The sequence below is a fragment of the Engystomops pustulosus genome, chromosome 5 (assembly GCF_040894005.1).
Source record: "Engystomops pustulosus chromosome 5, aEngPut4.maternal, whole genome shotgun sequence".
Classification (NCBI taxonomy): domain Eukaryota; kingdom Metazoa; phylum Chordata; class Amphibia; order Anura; family Leptodactylidae; genus Engystomops; species Engystomops pustulosus.
The window spans coordinates 205,922,940-205,950,696 of NC_092415.1; the positions used below are offsets into that span (position 1 = coordinate 205,922,940).

A 27,757-nucleotide genomic window follows, 5' to 3' on the forward strand; every position below is an offset into this window, starting at 1 on the left:
GCAGCAGGACAAGCAGCAGGACAAGCAGCAGGACAAGCAGCAGGACACACCCATATAATACTGATCATGGTCATCTGTATACAGTATTACAGAAAAGGAAACCCCTTAAAAAAGCCAACAAAATAAACATTGTCTCACTAGATAAACTTATGGCTGTTCCATTGAGGTCCGACCATTGGGACCCCCAGTGATCAAGAGGAAGGGGCAACCAATCCCCCGGAAGTTAAACATAAGACCCCTCATTTAATTTAATTTTCAACTTTGAGAGCAACTTTATAAAAACAAAAAACCCCCCAAAAAAACACATTTCTAAAAAATATATATAACTTTTTTTTGGCAAGTTTATCCAGAAAAAAATAAAAAAAATTCACAGATGTCTTTTTAAATTAAATTTAAAAAAAAAAAAAAAAGTAAGCCCCAAAAAAAAATAAAAATAAAAAAATGTCCACACCCATCTCCCCAGGAAGAGGTTAAGCGTCTCACTACTACTTGGTAAAAGCTGGAATTAACTAGATTCAGCCCCCTCCACCAATCAGACGTGCTGGAGAGATCATGTGACCGCTCTCTGGTCCTCGGAAATGAAGGTCGCCGCTAACAGAGGTCACGCCGCTGCCGTTATCACCGAACATAAAGTTGATGACGGGCGAGGATTCAGATGCCAAACGGGAAACGGGGGAATAAAAAAACTGGAACAAAAAAGTCTCTTAGCTCCTCCCACTATGACGCCGGCGATGGCGGTAACTGTGATCACTGCCGCTGTAGGAAGACCCCCGACTTCTAAGATAAAAGAGAGAGAGAGAAACCAGGAATCAGAAAAAAACCCCAGAGAATAAATAACTGCGATCTATTATTAATACTGAATCACAAACCTGGACCTGCGACTGTAACTGCGCGACCTGTAGTAGGAGGGGCTTCTGCTGCGACTCCGACTGTCATAGCTGTCATATGTGCCCGACCGACTCCTGGGGAGAGGAAGTATTATAGTAGTTATATTCCTGTACATAGGGGGCAGTATTATAGTAGTTATATTCCTGTACATAGGGGGCAGTATTATACTAGTTATATTCCTGTACATAGGGGGCAGTATTATAGTAGTTATATTCCTGTACATAGGGGATAGTATTATAGTAGTTATATTCTTGTACATAGGGGCAGTATTATAGTAGTTATATTCTTGTACATAGGGGGCAGTATTATAGTAGTTATATTCTTGTACATAGGGGGCAGTATTATAGTAGTTATATTCCTGTACATAGGGGGCAGTATTATAGTAGTTATATTCCTGTACATAGGGGGCAGTATTATAGTAGTTATATTCTTGTACATAGGGGGCAGTATTATAGTAGTTATATTCCTGTATATAGGGGGCAGTATTATAGTAGTTATATTCTTGTACATAGGGGCAGTATTATAGTAGTTATATTCTTGTACATAGGGAGCAGTATTATAGTAGTTATATTCTTGTACATAGGGAGCAGTATTATAGTAGTTATATTCTTGTACATAGGGGGCAGTATTATAGTAGTTATATTCCTGTACATAGGGGGCAGTATTATAGTAGTTATATTCTTGTACATAGGGGGCAGTATTATAGTAGTTATATTCTTGTACATAGGGGGCAGTATTATAGTAGTTATATTCTTGTACATAGGGGGCAGTATTATAGTAGTTATATTCCTGTACATAGGGGGCAGTATTATAGTAGTTATATTCCTGTACATAGGGGGCAGTATTATAGTAGTTATATTCCTGTACATAGGGGGCAGTATTATAGTAGTTATATTCCTGTACATAGGGGGCAGTATTATAGTAGTTATATTCCTGTACATAGGGGGCAGTATTATAGTAGTTATATTCCTGTACATAGGGGGCAGTATTATAGTAGTTATATTCCTGTACATAGGGGGCAGTATTATAGTAGTTATATTCCTGTACATAGGGGGCAGTATTATAGTAGTTATATTCCTGTACATAGGGGGCAGTATTATAGTAGTTATATTCCTGTACATAGGGGGCAGTATTATAGTAGTTATATTCCTGTACATAGGGGGCAGTATTATAGTAGTTATATTCCTGTACATAGGGGGCAGTATTATAGTAGTTATATTCCTGTACATAGGGGGCAGTATTATAGTAGTTATATTCTTGTACATAGGGGCAGTATTATAGTAGTTATATTCCTGTACATAGGGGGCAGTATTATAGTAGTTATATTCCTGTACATAGGAGGCAGTATTATAGTAGTTATATTCCTGTACATAGGGGGCAGTATTATAGTAGTTATATTCCTGTACATCGGGGGCAGTATTATAGTAGTTATATTCCTGTACATAGGGGGCAGTATTATAGTAGTTATATTCTTGTACATAGGGGGCAGTATTATAGTAGTTATATTCTTGTACATAGGGGGCAGTTTTATAGTAGTTATATTCTTGTACATAGGGGCAGTATTATAGTAGTTATATTCTTGTACATAGGGGCAGTATTATAGTAGTTATATTCTTGTACATAGGGGCAGTATTATAGTAGTTATATTCTTGTACATAGGGGGCAGTATTATAGTAGTTATATTCTTGTACATAGGGGGCAGTATTATAGTAGTTATATTCTTGTACATAGGGGGCAGTATTATAGTAGTTATATTCCTGTATATAGGGGGCAGTATTATAGTAGTTATATTCCTGTACATAGGGGGCAGTATTATAGTAGTTATATTCCTGTACATAGGGGGCAGTATTATAGTAGTTATATTCCTGTACATAGGGGGCAGTATTATAGTAGTTATATTCCTGTACATAGGGGGCAGTATTATAGTAGTTATATTCCTGTACATAGGGGGCAGTATTATAGTAGTTATATTCCTGTACATAGGGGGCAGTAATATAGTAGTTATATTCTTGTACATAGGGGCAGTATTATAGTAGTTATATTCCTGTACATAGGGGGCAGTATTATAGTAGTTATATTCCTGTACATAGGAGGCAGTATTATAGTAGTTATATTCCTGTACATAGGGGGCAGTATTACAGTAGTTATATTCCTGTACATCGGGGGCAGTATTATAGTAGTTATATTCTTGTACATAGGGGGCAGTATTATAGTAGTTATATTCCTGTACATCGGGGGCAGTATTATAGTAGTTATATTCCTGTACATAGGGGGCAGTATTATAGTAGTTATATTCTTGTACATAGGGGCAGTATTATAGTAGTTATATTCTTGTACATAGGGGCAGTATTATAGTAGTTATATTCTTGTACATAGGGGGCAGTATTATAGTAGTTATATTCTTGTACATAGGGGGCAGTATTATAGTAGTTATATTCTTGTACATAGGGGGCAGTATTATAGTAGTTATATTCTTGTACATAGGGGGCAGTATTATAGTAGTTATATTCTTGTACATAGGGGGCAGTATTATAGTAGTTATATTCCTGTATATAGGGGGCAGTATTATAGTAGTTATATTCCTGTACATAGGGGGCAGTATTATAGTAGTTATATTCTTGTACATAGGGGGCAGTATTATAGTAGTTATATTCTTGTACATAGGGGCAGTATTATAGTAGTTATATTCTTGTACATAGGGGGCAGTATTATAGTAGTTATATTCTTGTACATAGGGGCAGTATTATAGTAGTTATATTCCTGTACATAGGGGGCAGTATTATAGTAGTTATATTCTTGTACATAGGGGGCAGTATTATAGTAGTTATATTCTTGTACATAGGGGGCAGTATTATAGTAGTTATATTCCTGTACATAGGGGGCAGTATTATAGTAGATATATACTTGTACATAGGGAGCAGTATTATAGGAGTTATATTCTTGTACATAGGGAGCAGTAATATAGTAGTTATATTCCTGTACATAGGGGGCAGTATTATAGTAGTTATATTCCTGTACATAGGGGGCAGTATTATAGTAGTTATATTCTTGTACATAGGGGGCAGTATTATAGTAGTTATATTCCTGTACATAGGGGGCAGTATTATAGTAGTTATATTCTTGTACATAGGGGGCAGTATTATAGTAGTTATATTCCTGTATATAGGGGGCAGTATTATAGTAGTTATATTCCTGTACATAGGGGGCAGTATTATAGTAGTTATATTCCTGTACATAGGGGACAGTATTACAGTAGTTATATACTTGTACATAGGGGGCAGTGACATACCTGGACCTTCTCCGATGACGACTATATGAGGCACTTCTGGAGCGGCTCCTGCTATATGTTCTGCTATAAGGAATATACATTTGTTACACTATTAAGAATGATTGTACAATGAGACGATAACAGCATAGTTATGTTGATCTAAAAAGATACAAAAATAATGACAAGGAATAGACATATACATGGAGTCTGCTGATGCTGCAATGTGCGTGTTCGGAGGGAATAGTGCGGCTATTACTACATGGACCACGATTCGATGCCTGGGCTTGATGATAACGATGGGCTGATCACATGTCAGTGATCTTATAGTTATAGAGATGATTGTAGAGATGCAGGATTACAGCACAGCAATGTTATGTAGCTTGTCATCGGTAATACCCACAACTCGCCCCCATTGTAGGGTAAGATGGACATTACTACCCTTATATCACCTAATCCTTACCATGGGAAGATTCAATGACCACATAGGGTTAACATAGACTCCAGCAGCAAAGATCTGGTACCACAACGTGTCTCACCTATAGCTTCTGTATCTGTCATAAGACCTGCTCCGAGTCCGTGACCGATAGTCGCTATAGCGCCTCCTGCTACGACTTCTGGTGTAACTTCTTGACCTTAAAGAAAAAAAGACACAGATTTGGACCTACATTTAGGGGATGTTAAACCAATCAACTCTGGGATTCCACAAGTCCAGATCAGGCAGGATCAGTACACATGCCGGTAGACAAATCACTGGCAGGGAAATCCAGTTGCGAGGAAGCTTTACAGCTGGCTAATGTGCAAACCACTCAAGTTTTTAACCATTGAGCAAACAGGAGACATGACATAGGAGGTGTATACTAGATAGCTGGACCTATCCGGAATCAGTTTGAGATTTAAAGGGATTTTCCATATTGGACTATCAGGGAGGCTCGAAAAATTCTGCTGCTGTACATTTCTAATGCAGATCCAGCAGAGGGGAATGGTCGATCCTCACTGTAGGAAGGAAATTGTAATCTATCGGACATGGAATTTCTTACCTGGATGAAGAGCTATACCGAGGTGTGCGACTTCTGGACCTGCTGGAAGATTGGGATCTCGATCGGTGACTTGAAGGTGTTTGAGATTTGCTCCTACTCCTCGCCTTACTGCTTGACTGGCTTTTCTCCTCATGGCTTGATGACTGTTCATCGCTGGAGCTGTCCTGGTTCCTGGGGCGTTGGTTCAGTCGAGCCGTTTTCCGGACTTCATCGAAAAGCGATCCTGGTCTGACTTTGTTCTTACTTTTAATCTCAATCCTCAGGCCTTGGGTCTTTTTCTCCGGTTCTGTTGGTGTGAGCAGCGGCAGCGCGGTTGGCTTTGGGATCTGCAGGACGGTGGGACCTTGGACCGGCTTCCATTTATTATCCACAATCGCGGTTTCGGAGGTGCCGGGCTCCACTTTTGTTACTGGCGTCACGTTATCCGATGCAGGTTGAGGGTCTTGGGTTTTGTCTTCCTTGACTTGGAGGCTTTCTCCTGGCTTGGCGTTGGCAGACGGGGAAGATATTTTGTCGGAGTTCTCGGTGGTGGCACCGGCGGTCGCCAGTTTGATCTGCGGCATGGATCGGTGAGATGTAAACGCTCTGATATTGTCAGTCGTCGGCTCCGTTTTTGCAGGTTTGAGAGGACTTTTTGTTACTTTTGACACTGGCTCGACGTCCTCCGTCTTCACAGCAGGCGCTAGAGACACGATCTTTGCCTCGGGGGTAATTTTATCGGTGAGCAGCGACCCCTCGGTGGAGCTCCTGCTCTCTACAGACGGCGGCTTATCTAGCAGCAAGTCTTTCTGAGCATTTACTTTACTCGGCACACTGGGCTCTACACCAGCCGTGTCCTCGTCCTCCTCTTCTCCAAACTCAATGGGCGGCTGCCAGTGGAAGGCCTGCTGCTTCTTCTTCTGAGACTTCTGCTTCTTCTCTTTGCTCTTTTTGGCCTTGTCTTTGCCTTTGCTTTTTGAGCGGCTCTTCTTCATGCTTTTCTTGCCGGAGCGTCGCTTGTGTTTCTTGGATTTGCTCTTACGCTCAGGGTTTGAGCTTTCAGAGGGTGGAGATTTGGAAACCACCTCCGGGGCCTGCTGCGGTGACTCGGATGGTGGGGTATTTGGACATTTTACCTCTTCGTCAGACTCTGAGCTGGCCTCGCCTTCCTCCTTCCCTGAAGATGCCGCTTCTTCTGTTACATTCGTATTCTGAGAGATGGAAATGGAGTCCTCGTCCACGATTTTCCCGACACTTTCCTTTAACAGGTCACTTTCCAGTACCTTGTCTATGTTGGATACGACCTCCCGAGTCCCAGCTTTCTCTTCCTTTGTGTTACTCTCCTCTACGGACTTTGTTTCCACCTCTTTGTCGCTGTCCTCCTCTTTGTCGCTGTTGGAGTTATGGTTTTCCAGTAACGCCTTCGTAGTCTTCAGCAATCTTTTGGTGAACTCCTCCCCTTCGGTTTCGGAGGAGGACCCCGAATTTAAGCGGCTTCCAGTGCTTTTTGGAGAAACCGATTTCTCAGTTTTTCTTTTTGCTAGAACATTTTTATTTTTTACTTTGGATTTCAGATTTTGGACCAGAATCTCATCATCAGACGCACTGGATGAGGAAGTGTCATAGGACGACGATGCAACTTTCTCCGCATGAGAAGAAGAGCTGCTCCGACTTCGGGATCGGGTATAAGATCTACTGTAAGATCTAGAAGAGGAGCGATTTTTAGATTTTCGGCGATAGTTTGAACTTCTGCCGGAGTAATCGCTGCGCTCGCTTTCTGAGCTTGAGTTCCTCTTCCGGTAGGAGTCGCCTCTGGCCTTGCTTGAGGTGTAGCGGCTTTGCGTGGAAGGGATGTTAGAGGCGTTGGCTTTGATTTCTTGAATGCGTTCATAAGACGGCTTCCAGGGCTTCTGTCCGGGCTTCCATCGGGATGGAGGAGGACTGTCACTGAGAGAGATGACACGGACGCCCTCGCTTGTGACGAAGGCCGGCAGGGGCTCCTCCGTTGGATTACTTTTCGATTTGGCAGCAGTTTTGCCAGGCTGACCCCCTGCACCCGTCAAATCCTTCTTCTGTGGAGACGCTGAAGAAGCTTTTTTATGTTTAGAGGAGTGAGAGTTGGAGTGTGACCCATTCCTGTTCCTCGATGCCGTACGGGATCTACTTCTTGTGTGGCTTCTAGAAGTGGATTTGAAGGAGGTTCTTGATCTTCCACTCCCTCTAGAATAAGATCTCGATCTAGAGCGGGAATGGCTGGAATGTCGGGAGGATTTCTGCCCTTTGTCAGATCGGGACCAGCCCTTTTTGGACGAATCTCTTGAAGACCTGGATGACGATCTCTGTACTCGTTCCTGAGAATATCTTCTCCTTCTACTGGAAGATTCTTCTTTGTAAGAACCGGAAAGTTCTTCCTTCTTCCTGTGCTTTTTTGAATGTTTTGCCTTTTTGGATTTCTTCTTGTGCTTTGCCTTTTTATCCTTCTTCCTCGTTTTTGAGCGGGAAACGCGCTCCCTGCTTGTGTCTGAACGATAACCGTCATGTGACCAGGAATTGGATCTTGATCTTGGAGACAAACTTCCTTCATCCCAACGAGTGGGCAGACGTTCATTAAGTCTAGAGACAAGATGTTGGGATTTGTTTATTATGTAACGCTGCAGCACTTTTATATTTGTGTTCTTTTAGCTTCAGATACGCACAACATTCAACACTTCCTTTGTCACAGCTATTGATGTAGGGCCTCAACACCTACACCACCTCCCTTAATGCAAAGCTGAACTCACTGGGCTCATGCACACCATGAGGTTTACAGATGTGTGCTAGTTGTATTGTTACATCTTGTATTATACCCCAGAGCTGCACTCACTATTCTGCTGCTGGTGCAGTCACTGTGTACATACATGACATTACTTATCCTGTACTGATCCTGAGTTACATCCTGTATTATACCCCAGAGCTGCACTCACTATTCTGCTGCTGGTGCAGTCACTGTGTACATACATGACATTACTTATCCTGTACTGATCCTGAGTTACATCCTGTATTATACCCCAGAGCTGCACTCACTATTCTGCTGCTGGTGCAGTCACTGTGTACATACATGACATTACTTATCCTGTACTGATCCTGAGTTACATCCTGTATTATACCCCAGAGCTGCACTCACTATTCTGCTGCTGGTGCAGTCACTGTGTACATACATGACATTACTTATCCTGTACTGATCCTGAGTTACATCCTGTATTATACCCCAGAGCTGCACTCACTATTCTGCTGCTGGTGCAGTCACTGTGTACATACATGACATTACTTATCCTGTACTGATCCTGAGTTACATCCTGTATTATACCCCAGAGCTGCACTCACTATTCTGCTGCTGGTGCAGTCACTGTGTACATACATGACATTACTTATCCTGTACTGATCCTGAGTTACATCCTGTATTATACTCCAGAGCTGCACTCACTATTCTGCTACTGGTGCAGTCACTGTGTACATACATGACATTACTTATCCTGTACTGATCCTGAGTTACATCCTGTATTATACCCCAGAGCTGCACTCACTATTCTGCTGCTGGTGCAGTCACTGTGTACATACATGACATTACTTATCCTGTACTGATCCTGAGTTACATCCTGTATTATACCCCAGAGCTGCACTCACTATTCTGCTGCTGGAGCAGTCACTGTGTACATACATGACATTACTTATCCTGTACTGATCCTGAGTTACATCCTGTATTATACTCCAGAGCTGCACCCACTATTCTGCTGCTGGTGCAGTCACTGTGTACATACATGATATTACTTATCCTGTACTGATCCTGAGTTACATCCTGTAATATACCCCAGAGCTGCACTCACTATTCTGCTGCTGGTGCAGTCACTGTGTACATACATGACATTACTTATACTGTACTGATCCTGAGTTACATCCTGTATTATACTCCAGAGCTGCACTCACTATTCTGCTGCTGGTGCAGTCACTGTGTACATACATGGCATTACTTATCCTGTACTGATCCTGAGTTACATCCTGTATTATACCGCAGAGCTGCACTCACTATTCTGCTGCTGGTGCAGTCACTGTGTACATACATGACATTACTTATCCTGTACTGATCCTGAGTTACATCCTGTATTATACTCCAGAGCTGCACTCACTATTCTGCTGCTGGTGCAGTCACTGTGTACATACATGACATTACTTATCCTGTACTGATCCTGAGTTACATCCTGTATTATACCCCAGAGCTGCACTCACTATTCTGCTGCTGGTGCAGTCACTGTGTACATACATGACATTACTTATCCTGTACTGATCCTGAGTTACATCCTGTATTATACCCCAGAGCTGCACTCACTATTCTGCTGCTGGTGCAGTCACGGTGTACATACATGACATTACTTATCCTGTACTGATCCTGAGTTACATCCTGTATTATACCCCAGAGCTGCACTCACTATTCTGCTGCTGGTGCAGTCACTGTGTACATACATGACATTACTTATCCTGTACTCATCCTGAGTTACATCCTGTATTATACTCCAGAGCTGCTCTCACTATCCTGCTTCATATGCACACACGATATAATGATATGATTATTTACTTGTCTCCTTTACTCCACTTTTCTCCAGTTGGAGGTTTATATGACTTTAGTCTTTGCATCTCTTCCTTCCAGTGCGGAGGGGTCTCACTGCTCTCTCGGTCTCCATTGGACTTGGATCGAGATCTTGACCGTGGAGGTGTGTGATATCGCTGGAATTTTATAAAGAAACAGAAGGATAAGGAACTAATTGATTGCATATTTACTTACAATTTTAACCCCTTAGGGACATGGCTCTTTTTCGTTTTTGCATTTTCATTTTTCACTCCCCACCTTCAAAAATCTGTAACTTTTTTATTTTTCCATGTAAAGAGCTCTGTTTGGGCTTACTTACTGCATAACAAATTGAACTTCATAGTGATGGTATTTATTATTCCATGCCGTATACTGGGAAGCGGGAAAAAAATTCAGAATGCAGCAAAAATGCTGAAAAAACGCATTTGCGCAGTTTTCTTGTAGGCTTGGATTTTACAGCTTTCACTGAGCGCCCCAAGTCACATGTCTATTTTATTCTTTGGGTCGGTACGATCACGAGGATACCAAATTTGTACAGGTTTTATAATGTTTTCATACATTTAAAAAAATTAAAACCTTTTGTACAAAAAAAAAATTCTTCATTTTGCCATGTTCTGGCACTAATAACTTTTTCAAAAAGTGGCATTTTCGACTTTGGGCGCCAATTTCCGTTACGGGGTTAAACGCTGGGAAAAATCGCTAATATATTTTGATAGATTGGACATTTTGGGACGCAATGATACCTAAAGTGTTTATGATTTATACTGTTTATTTATATTTATATCAGTTCTAGGGAAAGGGGGGTGATTTAAACTTTTACTTTTTTTTACTATTTTTTCATATTTTTTTTCACAATTTTTATAATTTTTTTTACCATTATTTTAGATCCTCCAGGGTAATTTAACCCTGCAGGGTCTGATTGCTAATACTATATACTGCAATACTACTGTATTGCAGTATATAGCTATTTTGCAATGATTTTTAATAGCCTGCCCTCTGGTGGCTATTAGAAATCATTGCACCTGACAAGCCTACGAGTCTCAATGAGACTCTAGGCTGCCATAGCAACCGATCGCCGCCCTCCGCTGACGTTCCAGGGGGCGGCGATCAGGAATCCAAGATGGCGGCTGCCATTTAACTGTAACTTAGGTGCCGTGGTCGGGTTCAACCGCGGCACTTAACAGGTTAATTGCCGCGATCGGTGCCAGCACCGACCGCGGCAGTGACAGGCGGGTGTTGGCTGTATTATACAGCCGTTACCCACTGTGTATGGAGAGAGCTCAGCTCGTGAGCGCTCTCCATACACCCCTTGCCGCGAGAGGACGATATAGTTCGTCCTCGGTTGGCAAGGTGTTAAAGGGATATTTTTATGTTAAAGATTAATAAGACCACCAGTCGATTTACTGTCCCATGTGAGGTCCATCCTATATAAGAGCTCGCACTTACTATTGTGCCGCGGCCACGGATTTTCCTTCCGGATTTTGTGATGGAGCCTTTCGTTTGGTCGCTGGTTTCTACGATTGCAGGACAAGGTTTCCTAGAGAAAAGATATTTAAATACCTTTATTAATTCCATTACAGCGAAATTACTGCATTTTCAGCAAAGACCTCTGCTTGCTGTAATTAACTGGGACACATACGACTTCTGTACATCTTCAGCAGGCTACGCTTCCCTGTACATTAGGCCACCACAAACTGCTACTCGTGTGCTCTGAGTAAAAGCTGTAGAATTCTACAGCAGTCACTCAGAAGGGGAGGGTCTGTGGAGTAGTAAAATGCAGAGAGCACAGAGCACAGCAGTGTGAGGACACATCTCCAATGCACAATCTTAGAATATAAATCCACATATCACAGTCTTGGTGGAACTTACACAAAGTATGATGACACATCTCTCCAGGGACAATATGTGTCTACTCCTAAACATCACAAATATATGTATAAAGCTGTATTAAGATATTTTCGGATTTATGCAAGTGTTTTTGGAGTACTTAGGTTATTTTCTGATTTCCAGTGACCATACCTCACACTGAATTCAAAGAGCACAGCAGTCTGAGGACAACCCCCATTGGAGAAGCTACAATCCAGGAATATAAATCCATATCTCACAGTCCTGCTGCTACTAACTACATACACATCTGTGCCCATCCCCCATACAATTAGATTCAGACCCCAACCATTGTGGGCTGGCATATCTGAGTGACATGCTGCCACTTTACCACTTCAACCCTTTGAAAGTTGTAGGTGTATGCGAGTACATTAGTCAGGAGCATGATGTGGGGGTCCGCTATGCACGATATAACAGGAGGGTCTTACGGCTCAGGCTCCGGGATGTTTCCAGGCGCGTCCTTCCTCAGCAGGAACCTGTTCTCAGGGATTGGAGGGATCTCCTCCGGCCGTACCACAGGTTTATCCCTCTTGGTGCCCGTGTCTTCTGCTGCGCTGGTTCTATCAGATTGGACGCTGCCAGGAGAGAAGATCCGGTGAGTCCTTCATCAGCCCAAGACATGTGACAAGGAGACCTCCCGGATGCCAACACTACCACCCAGATACCAACAAGTCACCTGTGCTGAGTCTGCGTCTTCTCCTCCTCCGCCACCTCCCGTCGGGCGTCCTTGCGTCTTCTCTTCGGAGGCTTCGCTTTGGTTTTCCTTTTCCTCTTCTTGTTTCTTTGTGCCTCCTCCTCGCTCTCAGAGGATGAAGACTCCGAGGAGGACGAAGAAGACGAGGACTTGGTGCTGGATTCCTGGGACACGGGGGGCGCCGCCTTAACCCTCTCTGTAACATTTACAAAAGGTTTAGAATAAATCAATTCATTTTGATCTACTTTTTGGAAATGTTTATTGATTGATTTGGTAACTGATATATAAGATGTGTAGAACCATTGTCCTGCACAGATCAGCACTTTCCTTCTCTGAAATACTCTGCGCTGCTACAAGCCAAAGATCTGCTCCTTCCACTGTAACTGTAGGTCTGTGATACAACATATCAGAACAGTCTCTTCTGAAATACTCTGTGCTGCAGGGAAATCCTGCTCCTTTCACTATGTTACTCTAAACCTGAAAGCAGCCACAAGGTCAGGGCTCTCCTCTTCTGAAACACTCTGTGCTGCTGGGGGGGGCAAGACTCCTTGCATCCTGTAACCTTCAGTCCGTGACCTCTCACAAGGAGATCGCCTGCTCCTTTCCTGCCATAACCTTTCACAAGATGAGCATAAATCTCTCCTGAAATACTCTGCGCTGCTGGGAGCTCCCAATTTGTCACTTCCCAATTCCCTTCTCATATCATGAAATGTGCAATGTGTCCTAGCGAAATATTAAATATTAATACAAAAAAAAAAGTAAAAGGAGGAACATCTGTCGGCTCCTCTCACCATCTTTGTTGGCTTTTGCTCCCAGGATGCCGCAGTCTATGACCCGGACGTCAGCATAGGGGCGGCTGGCGGCGTCCGTCTTCAGATTCTCGATCTGTTCAATCACTTCAAAGCCAGAAATCACAAGTCCGAACACCACGTGCACGCTGAGGGGGGGGAGAGGAGCGTACACCATGAGGTCCGATCAGGACAGCAAGAAGAATTACTCTATAAAAGGAGCCTCTGTCAGAGCACAGAGCACAGCAGTGTGAGGACACTGAAATAATATAACATTGCACAACACCTGGAGAAATCAGACAATGATGATGTAACACACAATGCTGCAGTTCTCTTACCCATCAAGGTGTGGCGCTGGTTTCGTTGTTCTGCATCAAAGAAAGGAAGAAAAAAAAAAAAAAAAGAGCATTAATTGCAAAAATATAAACCCCCTCAAACATCTGTATACAGCAGCGATGCCCAGGACACTAACGAGGGGAAAGGATGCAAGGGGTTTTTTAGAATAAAAATCTCCATAATGTAGCGCCGGTCTCAGTGTAGTGGCTGAAATGAGTCACTGCAGCTTAGCTCCTATATACTGCGGATAAGGGATGAGAGCGTCGTCCTATATACTGGGGATAAGGGATGAGAGCGTCGCCCTATATACTGGGGATAAGGGATGAGAGCGTCGCCCTATATACTGGCGATAAGGGATGAGAGCGTCGCCCTATATACTGGCGATAAGGGATGAGAGCGTCGCCCTATATACTGGCGATAAGGGATGAGAGCGTCGTCCTATATACTGGGGATAAGGGATGAGAGCGCCGTCCTATATACTGGGGATAAGGGATGAGAGCGCCGTCCTATATACTGGGGATAAGGGATGAGAGCGTCGTCCTATATACTGGGGATAAGGGATGAGAGCGTCGCCCTATATACTGGGGATAAGGGATGAGAGCGTCGTCCTATATACTGGGGATAAGGGATGAGAGCGTCGTCCTATATACTGGGGATAAGGGATGAGAGCGTCGTCCTATATACTGGGGATAAGGGATGAGAGCGTCGTCCTATATACTGGAGATAAGGGATGAGAGCGTCGTCCTATATACTGGTGATAAGGGATGAGAGCGTCGTCCTATATACTGGTGATAAGGGATGAGAGCGTCGTCCTATATACTGGTGATAAGGGATGAGAGCGCCGTCCTATATACTGGTGATAAGGGATGAGAGCGCCGTCCTATATACTGGGGATAAGGGATGAGAGCGTCGCCCTATATACTGGGGATAAGGGATGAGAGCGTCGCCCTATATACTGGGGATAAGGGATGAGAGCGCCGTCCTATATACTGGGGATAAGGGATGAGAGCGCCGTCCTATATACTGGGGATAAGGGATGAGAGCGTCGTCCTATATACTGGGGATAAGGGATGAGAGCGTCGTCCTATATACTGGGGATAAGGGATGAGAGCATCGCCCTATATACTGGGGATAAGGGATGAGAGCGTCGTCCTATATACTGGGGATAAGGGATGAGAGCGTCGTCCTATATACTGGGGATAAGGGATGAGAGCGTCGTCCTATATACTGGGGATAAGGGATGAGAGCGTCGTCCTATATACTGGGGATAAGGGATGAGAGCGTCGTCCTATATACTGGGGATAAGGGATAAGAGCGTCGCCCTATATACTGGGGATAAGGGATGAGAGCGTCGTCCTATATACTGGGGATAAGGGATGAGAGCGCCGTCCTATATACTGGGGATAAGGGATGAGAGCGCCGTCCTATATACTGGGGATAAGGGATGAGAGCGCCGTCCTATATACTGGGGATAAGGGATGAGAGCGTCGCCCTATATACTGGGGATAAGGGATGAGAGCGTCGTCCTATATACTGGGGATAAGGGATGAGAGCGCCGTCCTATATACTGGGGATAAGGGATGAGAGCGCCGTCCTATATACTGGGGATAAGGGATGAGAGCGTCGTCCTATATACTGGGGATAAGGGATGAGAGCGTCGTCCTATATACTGGGGATAAGGGATGAGAGCGTCGTCCTATATACTGGGGATAAGGGATGAGAGCGTCGTCCTATATACTGGGGATAAGGGATGAGAGCGTCGTCCTATATACTGGGGATAAGGGATGAGAGCGCCGTCCTATATACTGGGGATAAGGGATGAGAGCGCCGTCCTATATACTGGGGATAAGGGATGAGAGCGCCGTCCTATATACTGGGGATAAGGGATGAGAGCGTCGTCCTATATACTGGGGATAAGGGATGAGAGCGCCGTCCTATATACTGGTGATAAGGGATGAGAGCGCCGTCCTATATACTGGGGATAAGGGATGAGAGCGTCGTCCTATATACTGGGGATAAGGGATCAGTGTAATGTTTGGTTTCGCCCCTTTAATATCCCTGACCTCACAGCAGATCCATGACATCAGGACTTCCTGCTCGGTGCCGGTCCATATATGTGACTTACATGAAGAACTGGGACCCGTTGGTGTGCTTCCCCCGGTTTGCCATGGATAACAGGAACGCACGGTCATGCTTGAGGGTAAAGTTTTCATCTGTAACACAAGAAAAAGAAGAAAGAGGAAGAAAAGAAAGAAAAAGAAATGATTAGTTAGAAAACTGTGATACAAACAAAAAGAAACCTGCAGGACGAGCGACAAGGTCTGAGAGTGTCCGGAAATGTGTGCGAAGAAGCCGAGAGACGCGCAATGTGTACAGAGACGTAGGGGGCGCAATGCACCCAGCAATAATACATCACTAATAGCCCCCAGTAACAGGGCAGGACACGGACCCCCAAACTACAGAAGCATCACAACTCCTCCCTATCACAAGATATCAGACAGACATGGGAGACACATCTATCCTCCAGACCACCAGGGACTAGAAGTCACACTGCCGAGCGCTGGACTAATGCATATCCTGAGTAATGACCCAACATCATATCATCCATCACCTGAGGGCAGAACATTTTACTAATATCCACCGATTATCTCCATTATACTCCAGAGCTGCACTCACTATTCTGCTGCTGGTGCAGTCACTGTGTACATACATGACATTACTTATCCTGTACTGATCCTGAGTTACATCCTGTATTATACCCCAGAGCTGCACTCACTATTCTGCTGCTGGTGCAGTCACTGTGTACATACATGACATTACTTATCCTGTACTGATCCTGAGTTACATCCTGTATTATACCCCAGAGCTGCACTCACTATTCTGCTGCTGGTGCAGTCACTGTGTACATACATGACATTACTTATCCTGTACTGATCCTGAGTTACATCCTGTATTATACCCCAGAGCTGCACTCACTATTCTGCTGCTGGTGCAGTCACTGTGTACATACATGACATTACTTATCCTGTACTGATCCTGAGTTACATCCTGTATTATACCCCAGAGCTGCACTCACTATTCTGCTGCTGGTGCAGTCACTGTGTACATACATGACATTACTTATCCTGTACTGATCCTGAGTTACATCCTGTATTATATTCCAGAGCTGCACTCACTATTCTGCTGCTGGTGCAGTCACTGTGTACATACATGACATTACTAATCCTGTACTGATCCTGAGTTACCTCCTGTATTATACTCCAGAGCTGCACTCACTATTCTGCTGCTGGTGCAGTCACTGTGTACATACATGACATTACTTATCCTGTACTGATCCTGAGTTACATCCTGTATTATACCCAAGAGCTGCACTCACTATTCTGCTGCTGGTGCAGTCACTGTGTACATACATGACATGACTTATCCTGTACTGATCCTGAGTTACATCCTGTATTATACCCCAGAGCTGCACTCACTATTCTGCTGCTGGTGCAGTCACTGTGTACATACATGACATTACTTATCCTGTACGGATCCTGAGTTACATCCTGTATTATACCCCAGAGCTGCACTCACTATTCTGCTGCAGGTGCAGTCACTGTGTACAAACATGACATTACTTATCCTGTACTGATCCTGAGTTACATCCTGTATTATACCCCAGAGCTGCACTCACTATTCTGCTGCTGGTGCAGTCACTGTGTACATACATGACATTACTTATCCTGTACTGATCCTGAGTTACATCCTGTATTATACTCCAGAGCTGCACTCACTATTCTGCTGCTGGTGTAGTCACTGTGTACATACATGACATTACTTATCCTGTACTGATCCTGAGTTACATCCTGTATTATACTCCAGAGCTGCACTCACTATTCTGCTGCTGGTGCAGTCACTGTGTACATACATGACATTACTTATCCTGTACTGATCCTGAGTTACATCCTGTATTATACCCCAGAGCTGCACTCACTATTCTGCTGCTGGTGCAGTCACTGTGTACATACATGACATTACTTATCCTGTACTGATCCTGAGTTATATAATACAGGATGTAACTCAGGATCAGTATACAGTTACAGACTAGGGCTGAGCTTCTGGACATAGGGCGATGAATGGTTTGGGTGAGGGTAGCACAGGGGCCACTCTTAGTAGTGACTCTTAGATGAAAGACTGGACCTCCTGCTGGTGCATATGGAAAGACATTGAACCCCCTATACAATACTGTATAGGCTCTGCAAAGCCACATAATAAAATGTAAATGCAGCTCTGGAAGTGACTGGAGTATCAATTATGATGTGAACCTAAGCTGCATATATATTTATTTTCAGATAATAGACATGAATGTTAGAGAAATCACATTATTTGTAAGCTAAGATGGAAGGAGGAGTGAGGAGCGCGGTGCACACTTACCTATGTCAGAACACTGTTTAAAGAAAACAAAAAGAAAGCCTTGAGTGGATACAGACCTGGCCACATGGCTACAGCATACAGCACACTACACCTCCATTAGGGGGCGTCTTTAGGATAAGCCCCTAATACCACATTAGGAGAGATTAGATCTCCAACTGCAACAGCCCCTGCTCACCAGCTCCGCACAGTGTATAGTGTTTGTACTGGGTATTGCAGTCTAGTGCCATTCTATTGGATAGCACAGCCTGGTAGTGGGAACCATCCACATGCCAGAAGTCTGAACCCCCACTCATGTGATATTGACTCAGGGCAAGATTTTTATACACTCAGAAATTTCCTGCAATACTTGCCCAGTACAGAAATCTGTAACCTTGTGTCTTACTTCCTCACTTTCAAAACGGCTGCTTGCTGTCAGTGAACCAAAACATTGTAGTTTATATTCAGCATCTGGAATCCCAGAGCAGAGGATTTGCAACAATTGTATCTAATCCCTTGTCCGGTGAAAGGTCTGGACTCCGGGCTGATACAATGTATCAGTGCAGGTAAATGTAACACATTGATTGTCTGTTCCTGGTCACTGGCAGCAAGCAGAGGTCCTGAAAAGGAATGAAAAGTCAAGATATATTAGAAAGTTGAAGAAGTTTTAATGATACAATGACCAAGCTTTATTGACCCAAGACTGGAGGACAACTGTTAAGGGTTTCTCCTACCTGCTCAAATTGCCCCATGAGGGCAGGTTTTGTTGACTGGCCCTTACCAGGTTACTTTAAAGGGGTTGTACCAAGTTTCCAACTTATGACCTATGGATAGGTAGGTGATGGAACTACTGGAACCCCCTTAAATCAACAAAAAAAGCGGTCCTAATTCAGAGCCCGACAAATGGGGCAGCAATCTAGCATGTACATCTCTATGAAATTAGACAGACACAGAGGCCGGCCCATAGACAGACACAGAGGCCGGCCCATGCTGCATCACCACTCGGGAAGGCAGATGTGAGTCCAGTTATTATAAACAGGAACCAATGGGGGGTCCCTAAGGTCAGACCCCCCTCACATCATTCACCTTGTGGAAGTATAAAACTTGATACAACCCCTTTGGATGTGCTCATTTAGCAGCACTATCTACGGTAATCCCTCATTTTTTCTAGGCTTCTATCTAGACAGAGCTGACAGCGACGAGACCCCGGAGGCGATTACCTATCCATATCACTAAACAGAGGCCAATGGGGGGGGGTCTGCGGCCTCCCCCAAGCCATAACAAAGTGACAGTAATACAAGTTCTGAGATCTACTTTCCTCCCAAATCAGAATGTTTTTAAATGATGACGAGTCCATTGACTGCGGGGGAGGAGGGTGCGGGGGGGAGAGTGAGTTTATCGAGGTACTGAGCTTGCGTGTTTCTTACCTTAGGATTTTGCAATAGATCACATTCTCTATAAATAAAAGAATATGTTGACAGTTTTAGGCAGGAAGACAGGAGCGGTCATTGAAAAAAGTTGCCTAACCTCCATGCTGAGAATGACACTGAATATAACCATCTACACAGTCAGAGAGGCCCTGGCTACACATAAGAAGCTAGAAAAGAAATATCCATCTGAACATAGGTCCAGGGTCATGCACATGGAGGGGCGCATGCAAACATCAGAGTCATGCAACAAAGTCTAACGCTCCATCTAAGGAGGTATCGCTGAGCCCGAACAATAGTAAGTAATAATGAAAGTGTAAAAATAAAACAAAATACATCAAAAAACATGAAACACGACTCTGTGCTTACCTCTAAAGTAACCGCCAAATATGGACTCCCCGCCTTTCCCGTTGCCTGAGGTGTAAAACAATGATCAACTTTAGTTTTGTTATTACACAGACTTGACAACTAATCCAAAATTATTTGCTGAATATATAAAATATCTTTATATACTTTTCTGCTATGGAATCCGACCTTCCAGGAGCCACCACTGGGGGGAGCTCAGGGGACAACTGAATACTGTGCCATTACGGAGATCAATGTATAAACAGTAAACTGCAGAGCTCCCCCTAGCGGTGGCCACAGAAAGAAGAAATAGTGTGTTATGCAGGGGACACAATGTTTAACCTGCAGAGGAAAGTTAAAATTTCAGCTGCAATTTTCTGGAGATTTCTGGAGATGGGGGTTAAAGCCACAACAGTAACCAGATGTATCTTGGAATGGTTGGGTTTGATACAGAATGTCTGCTACGGATAATCAACAGTGCTGACTGTTTCCAAATAGGCATCGCTTGGTTATTGCCTGTGATACCCGTTATGTGGCAACCTGCGTCCCCTGGAAACTTACCTTCGCTGAAGTCTCCTCCCTGGATCATGAAGCTTTTCACCACTCGATGGAAGGTGGAACCCTTGTACCATAACTTTTTCCCTGTCACTTTTCCAATTCCCTTTTCACCTAGGAGCAAAGAGATGGATAATCCGTGAGCGAGGGCCGGAGGGGGGCGTCCGGGATGGTGCACAGTATGGAAGGTAGGTTACATACATACGGATCGTGGCCTCTAATTCTAAGATCTGAGGGGAGAAAAACAGAAGGCGCCACATGACCAGACCACAGCGCTGAGCGGCCACGACTACCTACCTGTACATAGACACAGGAAGTTGCGGCAAGTCTCCGGACAAACATCCGAGAAGAGTTGGAATACAATCCGGCCGACTGTGGGGAGAGCAGACACAGGTGTTAGAGGATTATCCTTGGGTTCCTAATGCTTTACACTGCAGCTTTGCTCTACAATGCAAAGACTCATGAGATCAGATCAGCTGAAATGTGAGGGAAAAATTCAGGAAAGCTCCGGTTACTGCTAGGTTCTCCTCATTTCCATGCTTTACACTTCAGCTTGGCTCTACAATTCTAATTAAAATAATAATAAAGATAAATAATAATAAAAAGGGCTACAAAATTCTGTATCTTTTTAAAAAAAGCCACTGACCTAAAATTGCAGAAATCTGGTTGCTGATACTAGCCACACATAAGACAGACCTGGTTGATAACAGAGAGTAGTAGAGCGCAGTGTCGCTTTAAGTCACTAAGCGTTCCCTCCCATTATCTATAATCCGTGCATTGTCTCCTGGAGCTACGTGTCACTCACTATCTCGCTGTGTAACAAGAAGCCACTTGTTCAGCCCCGAGCCGCCGCACAGTGTCCTCATTCATAGGCAGAGAGCGGCCAGAAATAGGGAAATCACAGGAGGAAGAACAGGAACCGAATCAGCAGCCCCTGCCGCGTGTGCGCCATATGTGAGCGGGACGGAGGTGCGAGCTATAGGATCACTCAGCTTTCCCAGGAACAGACAAATGTGAAATGTTTCCTTCTAAGCCAAATACACAAAGAGAATATTTGGTATGTGGCGCCCAATGTAGTGTCTGTGACCCATGACTGGCCCCAAATGGATGTGAACAAGGTATTCAAAGAGAACCTGTCACCAGGATTTTTCCCACTCCAAGCCTCTCAGGTCGGGTATGAGAAGTCCTTTGTATGCGAGATCTCACTCATTTACCTGTAAAAAAACCTCCAGAGTCAGTCAAATATGACTCTTCTCACCTCATTTTCACATGAGACGAGTCATTAGTGGTCGCAGAGTGAGTGTCACTTCAGAAGACCCTATCTTCTGTTCTTTAGCATCAAGACACACGGTGGTGATGCTGGTGTCATTTTAAAGGTAAGATTCTCATCTGTCAGATCACATCAAGCTTATGGCTTTAAAGGGGTTGTCGTATACAGACACATATTGCTACCCCTGTGGCTAAGGTAGATGTGCTAGACTGCTGAGGTCTGACCATTGGGACCCCTAGACACCAGCAGCACCACCACAGGGGTGGATCGTGCACAGGGTGGATAGAGGGGAGATTGTGTTCCCCGCTCTTTTGATCTTTGGGGGTCCCAGTTGTCTAAGGGGGTTGTGAAAAAAAAAAAAAAACTTGATGGACTTTTTCCAACCTCACATACTATGATTCTAAATGACAAACTGCTAGCCAAAATTCTAGTGATCCCTATCCTGTCCTGTCCTAGCAGCTCTACCTCCCATGCCCCTGGTCTCCAGGTTCCATTATATCACCCGACACAATTGCAAGAGATGCCCCCCTCCGCTACACCCACGTGTCCCGAATCTACCACCCAGCGAGTCGCCCGGTGTAGACAAGTCCTAATAAAGCATTTACTTCTCACACAGGGGGGGGGGCACCTGATGAAGACTCCCTATATAGCAAGTAGAGAGGGGAAAACAGATCCTGCTTAAAACAAAGGACTGTCGCCTCCTCTGCTGATTATCGTGATGCTTGCCTGATAACAGAGAACAATAAAACCCATCAATAGATGATATCTAACAGGTAAAGGGGTTGTCCCAGCAACACAACTTATTCCCGGAACATGGGGCAAGAGTCAGGGTGCAGAGGGGTATGACCTCAGGAGGACCCACCATCTGCTTCTATGGGACCCCCGGAGGTCTGACACCTATGCTGTGGACAGAGGAGAAGGGTCTTTGGTGGCACAGCCCCTATAAGTCCACACATTCCCCTCCTCCAGGGACACAATGTAACATATGGCAAAGAAAAGTCAGAAACTTTCCCCTGAAAGGAAACAATCACAGAATTTGTAACAATGTAACAGTGACCAGGGGTGTAACACGGCCACTAACCTCCAGCTGCGGCAACACTACAACCCCCAGTCACATCTGACTGCTGGGAGTAGTAGTATTTGCGCAGCAGCGGAGACCTGTGGCTTCTACTTACTGGGTTCTCTATTGATTTCCACCTCGAAGAAGCACTGAGGACGCGTCTTCTCCGCCATCATCCAGACACGACCTTCAGGGAGGAAGAGAAGATGATCAGGAGCCGCTCTGTAACCTCACAGCAAGGTCCTAAATATGAGGTGTCAGGCTCCTCCCACAAGGACCAGGAGGAGGAGTCATCCCTAACACAGAGGGACTTTCCAATGCTACATAAATCTTGAAGGATTTTATCCCCCCCCCCCTCATCATGTTACATGGACGTCTGACAACTGACCCCACAACAATCAGCACTAATGCATCAATTCCTGACTGTTTCCAAGATCTCTGCCTGCTGACGGTGAATGGAACATTCACATTTATTTATACTGATACATTTCACCTGCACTGAAACAATGGAGCAGACCCTCAGGGCAGGGATTGGTGATCTGCCTCTGGATTTACACAAGAATGTTTACAGTCACTGACAGCAAGCAGAGTTCTTGAAGACGTTGTGTACATTAAAGCGACAAGAACTTCAGGGTCTCCTCTGGGCAGTGCAGGAAGTGGTGCCCATGTGGTCCAGCTACCAGGGGGAGGCAGATGGCAGCCGGGACCCCACATCCTTCAGAGATTATACAAAGTGAGATTACTAAACTGATATATATGAGATTATAGGATTGCATAGTGTGTATATGGGGGATACGAGAGATTATAGCGCTGTACATTGTAAATATATGGAAGATACGAGGGATTATAGGGCTGTACGGTGTGTATATGGAGGATACGAGAGATTATAGCGCTGTACAGTGTATATATGGAGGATACGAGAGATTATAGCGCTGTACAGTGTATATATGGAGGATACGAGAGATTATAGCGCTGTACAGTGTATATATGGAGGATACGAGAGATTATAGCGCTGTACAGTGTATATATGGATGATACGAGAGATTATAGCGCTGTACAGTGTATATATGGAGGATACGAGAGATTATAGCGCTGTACAGTGTATATATGGAGGATACGAGAGATTATAGCGCTGTACAGTGTATATATGGAAGATACGAGGGATTACAGCTCTGTATAGTCATTATATGAAAGGTTTGAGGCATTATAGGACTGTGTATATACAGTGGAGGATATATGGAGGATACAGGGATTATAGGACTGTGTATATACAGGGGAGGATACAGGGTATATAGGACTGTGTATAAACAGGGGAGTATATGTGGAGGATACGAGGGATTATAGGACTGTGTATATACAGGGGTTTGTGTGGTATATATAATATAGATGGTGGATACGAGGGATTATAGGGCTGTGGTGTATATACAGGGGAGGATATATGCAGGATACAGGGGTTTTTAGGACTGTGGTGTATACATTATTATCATGGAGGATACGAGGGATTATAGGACTGTGTGGTGTATATATAGATGGTGGATACGAGGGATTATAGGACTGTGTGGTGTATATATAGATGGAGGATACGAGGGATTATAGGACTGTGTGGTGTATATATAGATGGTGGATACGAGGGATTATAGGACTGTGTGGTGTATATATAGATGGAGGATACGAGGGATTATAGGACTGTGTGGTGTATATATAGATGGTGGATACGAGGGATTATAGGACTGTGGTGTATATATAGATGGAGGATACGAGGGATTATAGGACTGTGTGGTGTATATATAGATGGTGGATACGAGGGATTATAGGACTGTGGTGTATACATTATTATCATGGAGGATACGAGGGATTATAGCAGTATATACGTGGAGGGTATGTGGTGTATATACTTGTGGTGTGTGACGTATCAGGCCGCGGTATATTTACCCCTCAGCGTCTCATTCACCTCACGATCTTCCTCCTCGGTGACGTCCTATCTCTGCAGAGGGGGCGGGGCGTCAGGGGGCCTGAGCCGCGGTGACTCCTGGGAGTGCAGGCCCCGGGCTGCCCTGGTAATCGCCTGACTGCAGAGTGTACAGCGCCGTGCTGTGTGTACTCTGCTAGAGGGGGCACAGGAGGGGCCTGACTCACCGGGGGGGGAATCTGTGTCATGGGGTGGACTACAACTCCCAGCATGTCCCTGCTGTGTGATGTCTCATGTATAATGATGGGGAGGACTACAACTCCCAGCATGTCCCTGCTGTGTGATGTCTCATGTATAATGATGGGGAGGACTACAACTCCCAGCATGTCCCTGGCTGTGTGAAGCCTGATGTATGACGTCTAGGGTTGGAGCAGGCAGCGCAGGTTTTGGTGTAATTTTTTGTATCATTTTCAGCATTGAGGGTCATTAGAAGTGATGTCTTGGTGTAGCCGCAGTCAGTGATGATTTAGGAGGTCACAGGTCAAAGGGCGGACTCCACTATTTATTTATTGATCACCAAAGATCGGATGGGGACCCCACACCCAGCACCACATGCAGAACACAAGTGCCAGGCCATGTATGTGCACCCCTTAGTCACATGACCTGGTTTCTGCAGTACCAGGCTCAGCCACTATACGATGCATGGCGCTCCTTACATCTGTTTCTTGTCTCTCGGGATTCTGGCTGATTTGTGTTGTATTTTTCTTGATTTTCGCTCAGTAGTGTCTCTTCATGTTGCTGCGACACTGCTGCCCCCCTCCTTATGCCCCTTTAATTACATGTCGTGTCCTAGTTGATGCTCGCAGCGCACCTGGAAGAACTTCTAACAAGTAATAAGTCGCCAGACACGGATACGAATTATTATGCAGACGCCTGGATCCGGGATCCTGTCAGGAATGTACACAAAATTATACCGCTCAGCCACCCGGGACTGATCACCCCTGGCAGGGCACCGCCACCTGCACCCATCACCCTGCATATAGTATATAAGACCTTAGTGCACAGCATTGTGAGAGCTGGACCCTGCTAGTGCCACCTGCACCCATCACCCTGCATATAGTATATAAGACCTCAGTGCACAGCAGTGTGAGTGCTGCACCCTGCTAGTGCCACCTGAACCCATCACCCTGCATATTATATATAAGACCTCAGTGCACAGCAGTGTGAGGGCTGGACCCTGCTAGTGCCATCTGCACCCATCACCCTGCATATAGTATATAAGACCTCAGTGCACAGCAGTGTGAGGGCCGGACCCTGCTAGTGCCACCTGCACCCATCACCCTGCATATAGTATATAAGACCTCAGTGCACAGCAGTGTGAGAGCTGGACCCTGCTAGTGCCACCTGAACCCATCACCCTGCATATAGTATATAAGACCTCAGTGCACAGCAGTGTGAGAGCTGGACCCTGCTAGTGCCACCTGAACCCATCACCCTGCATATAGTATATAAGACCTCAGTGCACAGCAGTGTGAGAGCTGGACCCTGCTAGTGCCACCTGCACCCATCACCCTGCATATAGTAAATAGCACCTCAGTGCACAGCAGTGTAAGAGCTGGACCCTGCTAGTGCCACCTGCACCCATCACCCTGCATATAGTATATAACACCTCAGTGCACAGCAGTGTGAGTGCTGCACCCTGCTAGTGCCACCTGAACCCATCACCCTGCATATAGTATATAAGACCTCAGTGCACAGCAGTGTGAGGGCTGGACCCTGATAGTGCCACCTGCACCCATCACCCTGCATATAGTATATAAGACCTCAGTGCACAGCAGTGTGAGAGCTGGACCCTGCTAGTGCCACCTGCACCTATCACATATAGTATATAAGAGCTCAGTGCACAGCAGTGTGAGGGCTGGACCCTGCTAGTGCCTCCTGCACCCACTGCCCTGCATATAGTATATAAGACCTCAGTGCACAGCAGTGTGAGAGCTGGACCCTGCTAGTGCCACCTGCACCCATCAACCTTCATATAGTATATAAGAGCTCAGAGCACAGCAGTGTGAGGGCTGGACCCTGCTAGTGCTACCTGCACCCATCACCCTGCATATAGTATATAAGACCTCAGTGCACAGCAGTGTGAGAGCTGGACCCTGCTAGTGCCTCCTGCACCCATCACCCTGCATATATTATATAAGACCTCAGTGCACAGCAGTGTGAGGGCTGGACCCTGCTAGTGCTACCTGCACCCATCACCCTGCATATAGTATATAAGAGCTCAGTGCACAGCAGTGCGAGAGCTGGACCTTGCTAGTGCCTCCTGCACCCACTGCCCTGCATATAGTATATAAGACCTCAGTGCACAGCAGTGTGAGAGCTGGACCCCGCTAGTGCCACCTGCACCCATGACCCTGCATATAGTATATAAGACCTCAGTGCACAGCAGTGTGAGAGCTGGACCCTGCTAGTGCCACCTGCATCCATCACCCTGCATATACTATATAAGACCTCAGTGCACAGCAGTGTGAGAGCTGGACCCCGCTAGTGCCACCTGCACCCATCACCCTGCATATAGTATATAAGACCTCAGTGCACAGCAGTGTGAGAGCTGGACCCTGCTAGTGCCACCTGCACCCATCACCCTGCATATAGTATATAAGACCTCAGTGCACAGCAGTGTGAGAGCTGGACCCTGCTAGTGCCACCTGCACCCATCACCCTGCATATAGTATATAAGACCTCAGTGCACAGCAGTGTGAGAGCTGGACCCTGCTAGAGCCACCTGCACCCATCACCCTGCATATAGTATATAAGAGCTCAGTGCACAGCAGTGTGAGAGCTGGACCCTGCTAGTGCCACCTGCACCCATCACCCTGCATATAGTATATAAGACCTCAGTGCACAGCAGTGTGAGAGCTGGACCCTGCTAGTGCCACCTGCACCCATCACCCTGCATATAGTATATAAGAGCTCAGTGCACAGCAGTGTGAGGGCTGGACCCCGCTAGTGCCACCTGCACCCATCACCCTGCATATAGTATATAAGACCTCAGTGCACAGCAGTGTGAGAGCTGGACCCTGCTAGTGCCACCTGCACCCATCACCCTGCATATAGTATATAAGAGCTCAGTGCACAGCAGTGTGAGGGCTGGACCCCGCTAGTGCCACCTGCACCCATCACCCTGCATATAGTATATAAGACCTCAGTGCACAGCAGTGTGAGGGCCGGACCCTGCTAGTGCCACCTGCACCCATCACCCTGCATATAGTATATAAGACCTCAGTGCACAGCAGTGTGAGAG

At 45.2% G+C, this 27,757-nt stretch overlaps 2 protein-coding genes across 6 annotated transcripts in view; both read right to left on the minus strand.

Moving 5' to 3' along the window:
• The window catches only part of RPS23 (ribosomal protein S23), a 415,955-nt gene that overhangs the window by 215,802 nt on the left and 172,396 nt on the right, over nt 1-27,757 (minus strand). The gene's annotated exons all lie outside the window — the stretch shown is intronic.
• NKTR (natural killer cell triggering receptor) lies at nt 429-24,583 on the minus strand. Of its 5 annotated transcripts, none has more exons than XM_072154425.1 (17): nt 24,496-24,583; nt 22,660-22,731; nt 20,512-20,586; nt 20,221-20,328; nt 19,684-19,728; nt 15,621-15,708; nt 13,498-13,527; nt 13,163-13,308; nt 12,354-12,567; nt 12,106-12,252; nt 11,240-11,330; nt 9,782-9,930; nt 5,194-7,785; nt 4,693-4,788; nt 4,178-4,240; nt 870-962; nt 429-777 (listed from the first exon to the last, which is right to left on the minus strand). In XM_072154425.1, exons 2-17 carry the CDS (start codon nt 22,718-22,720, stop codon nt 705-707), a joined length of 4,071 nt encoding a protein of 1,356 aa, XP_072010526.1. In that variant the 5' UTR covers nt 22,721-22,731; nt 24,496-24,583; the 3' UTR covers nt 429-704. The 5 variants fall into 5 exon arrangements, with proteins under 5 accessions (XP_072010526.1, XP_072010527.1, XP_072010525.1 ...); XM_072154426.1 differs by having other exon boundaries at nt 4,178-4,237; nt 24,477-24,574; XM_072154424.1 differs by having other exon boundaries at nt 24,477-24,574.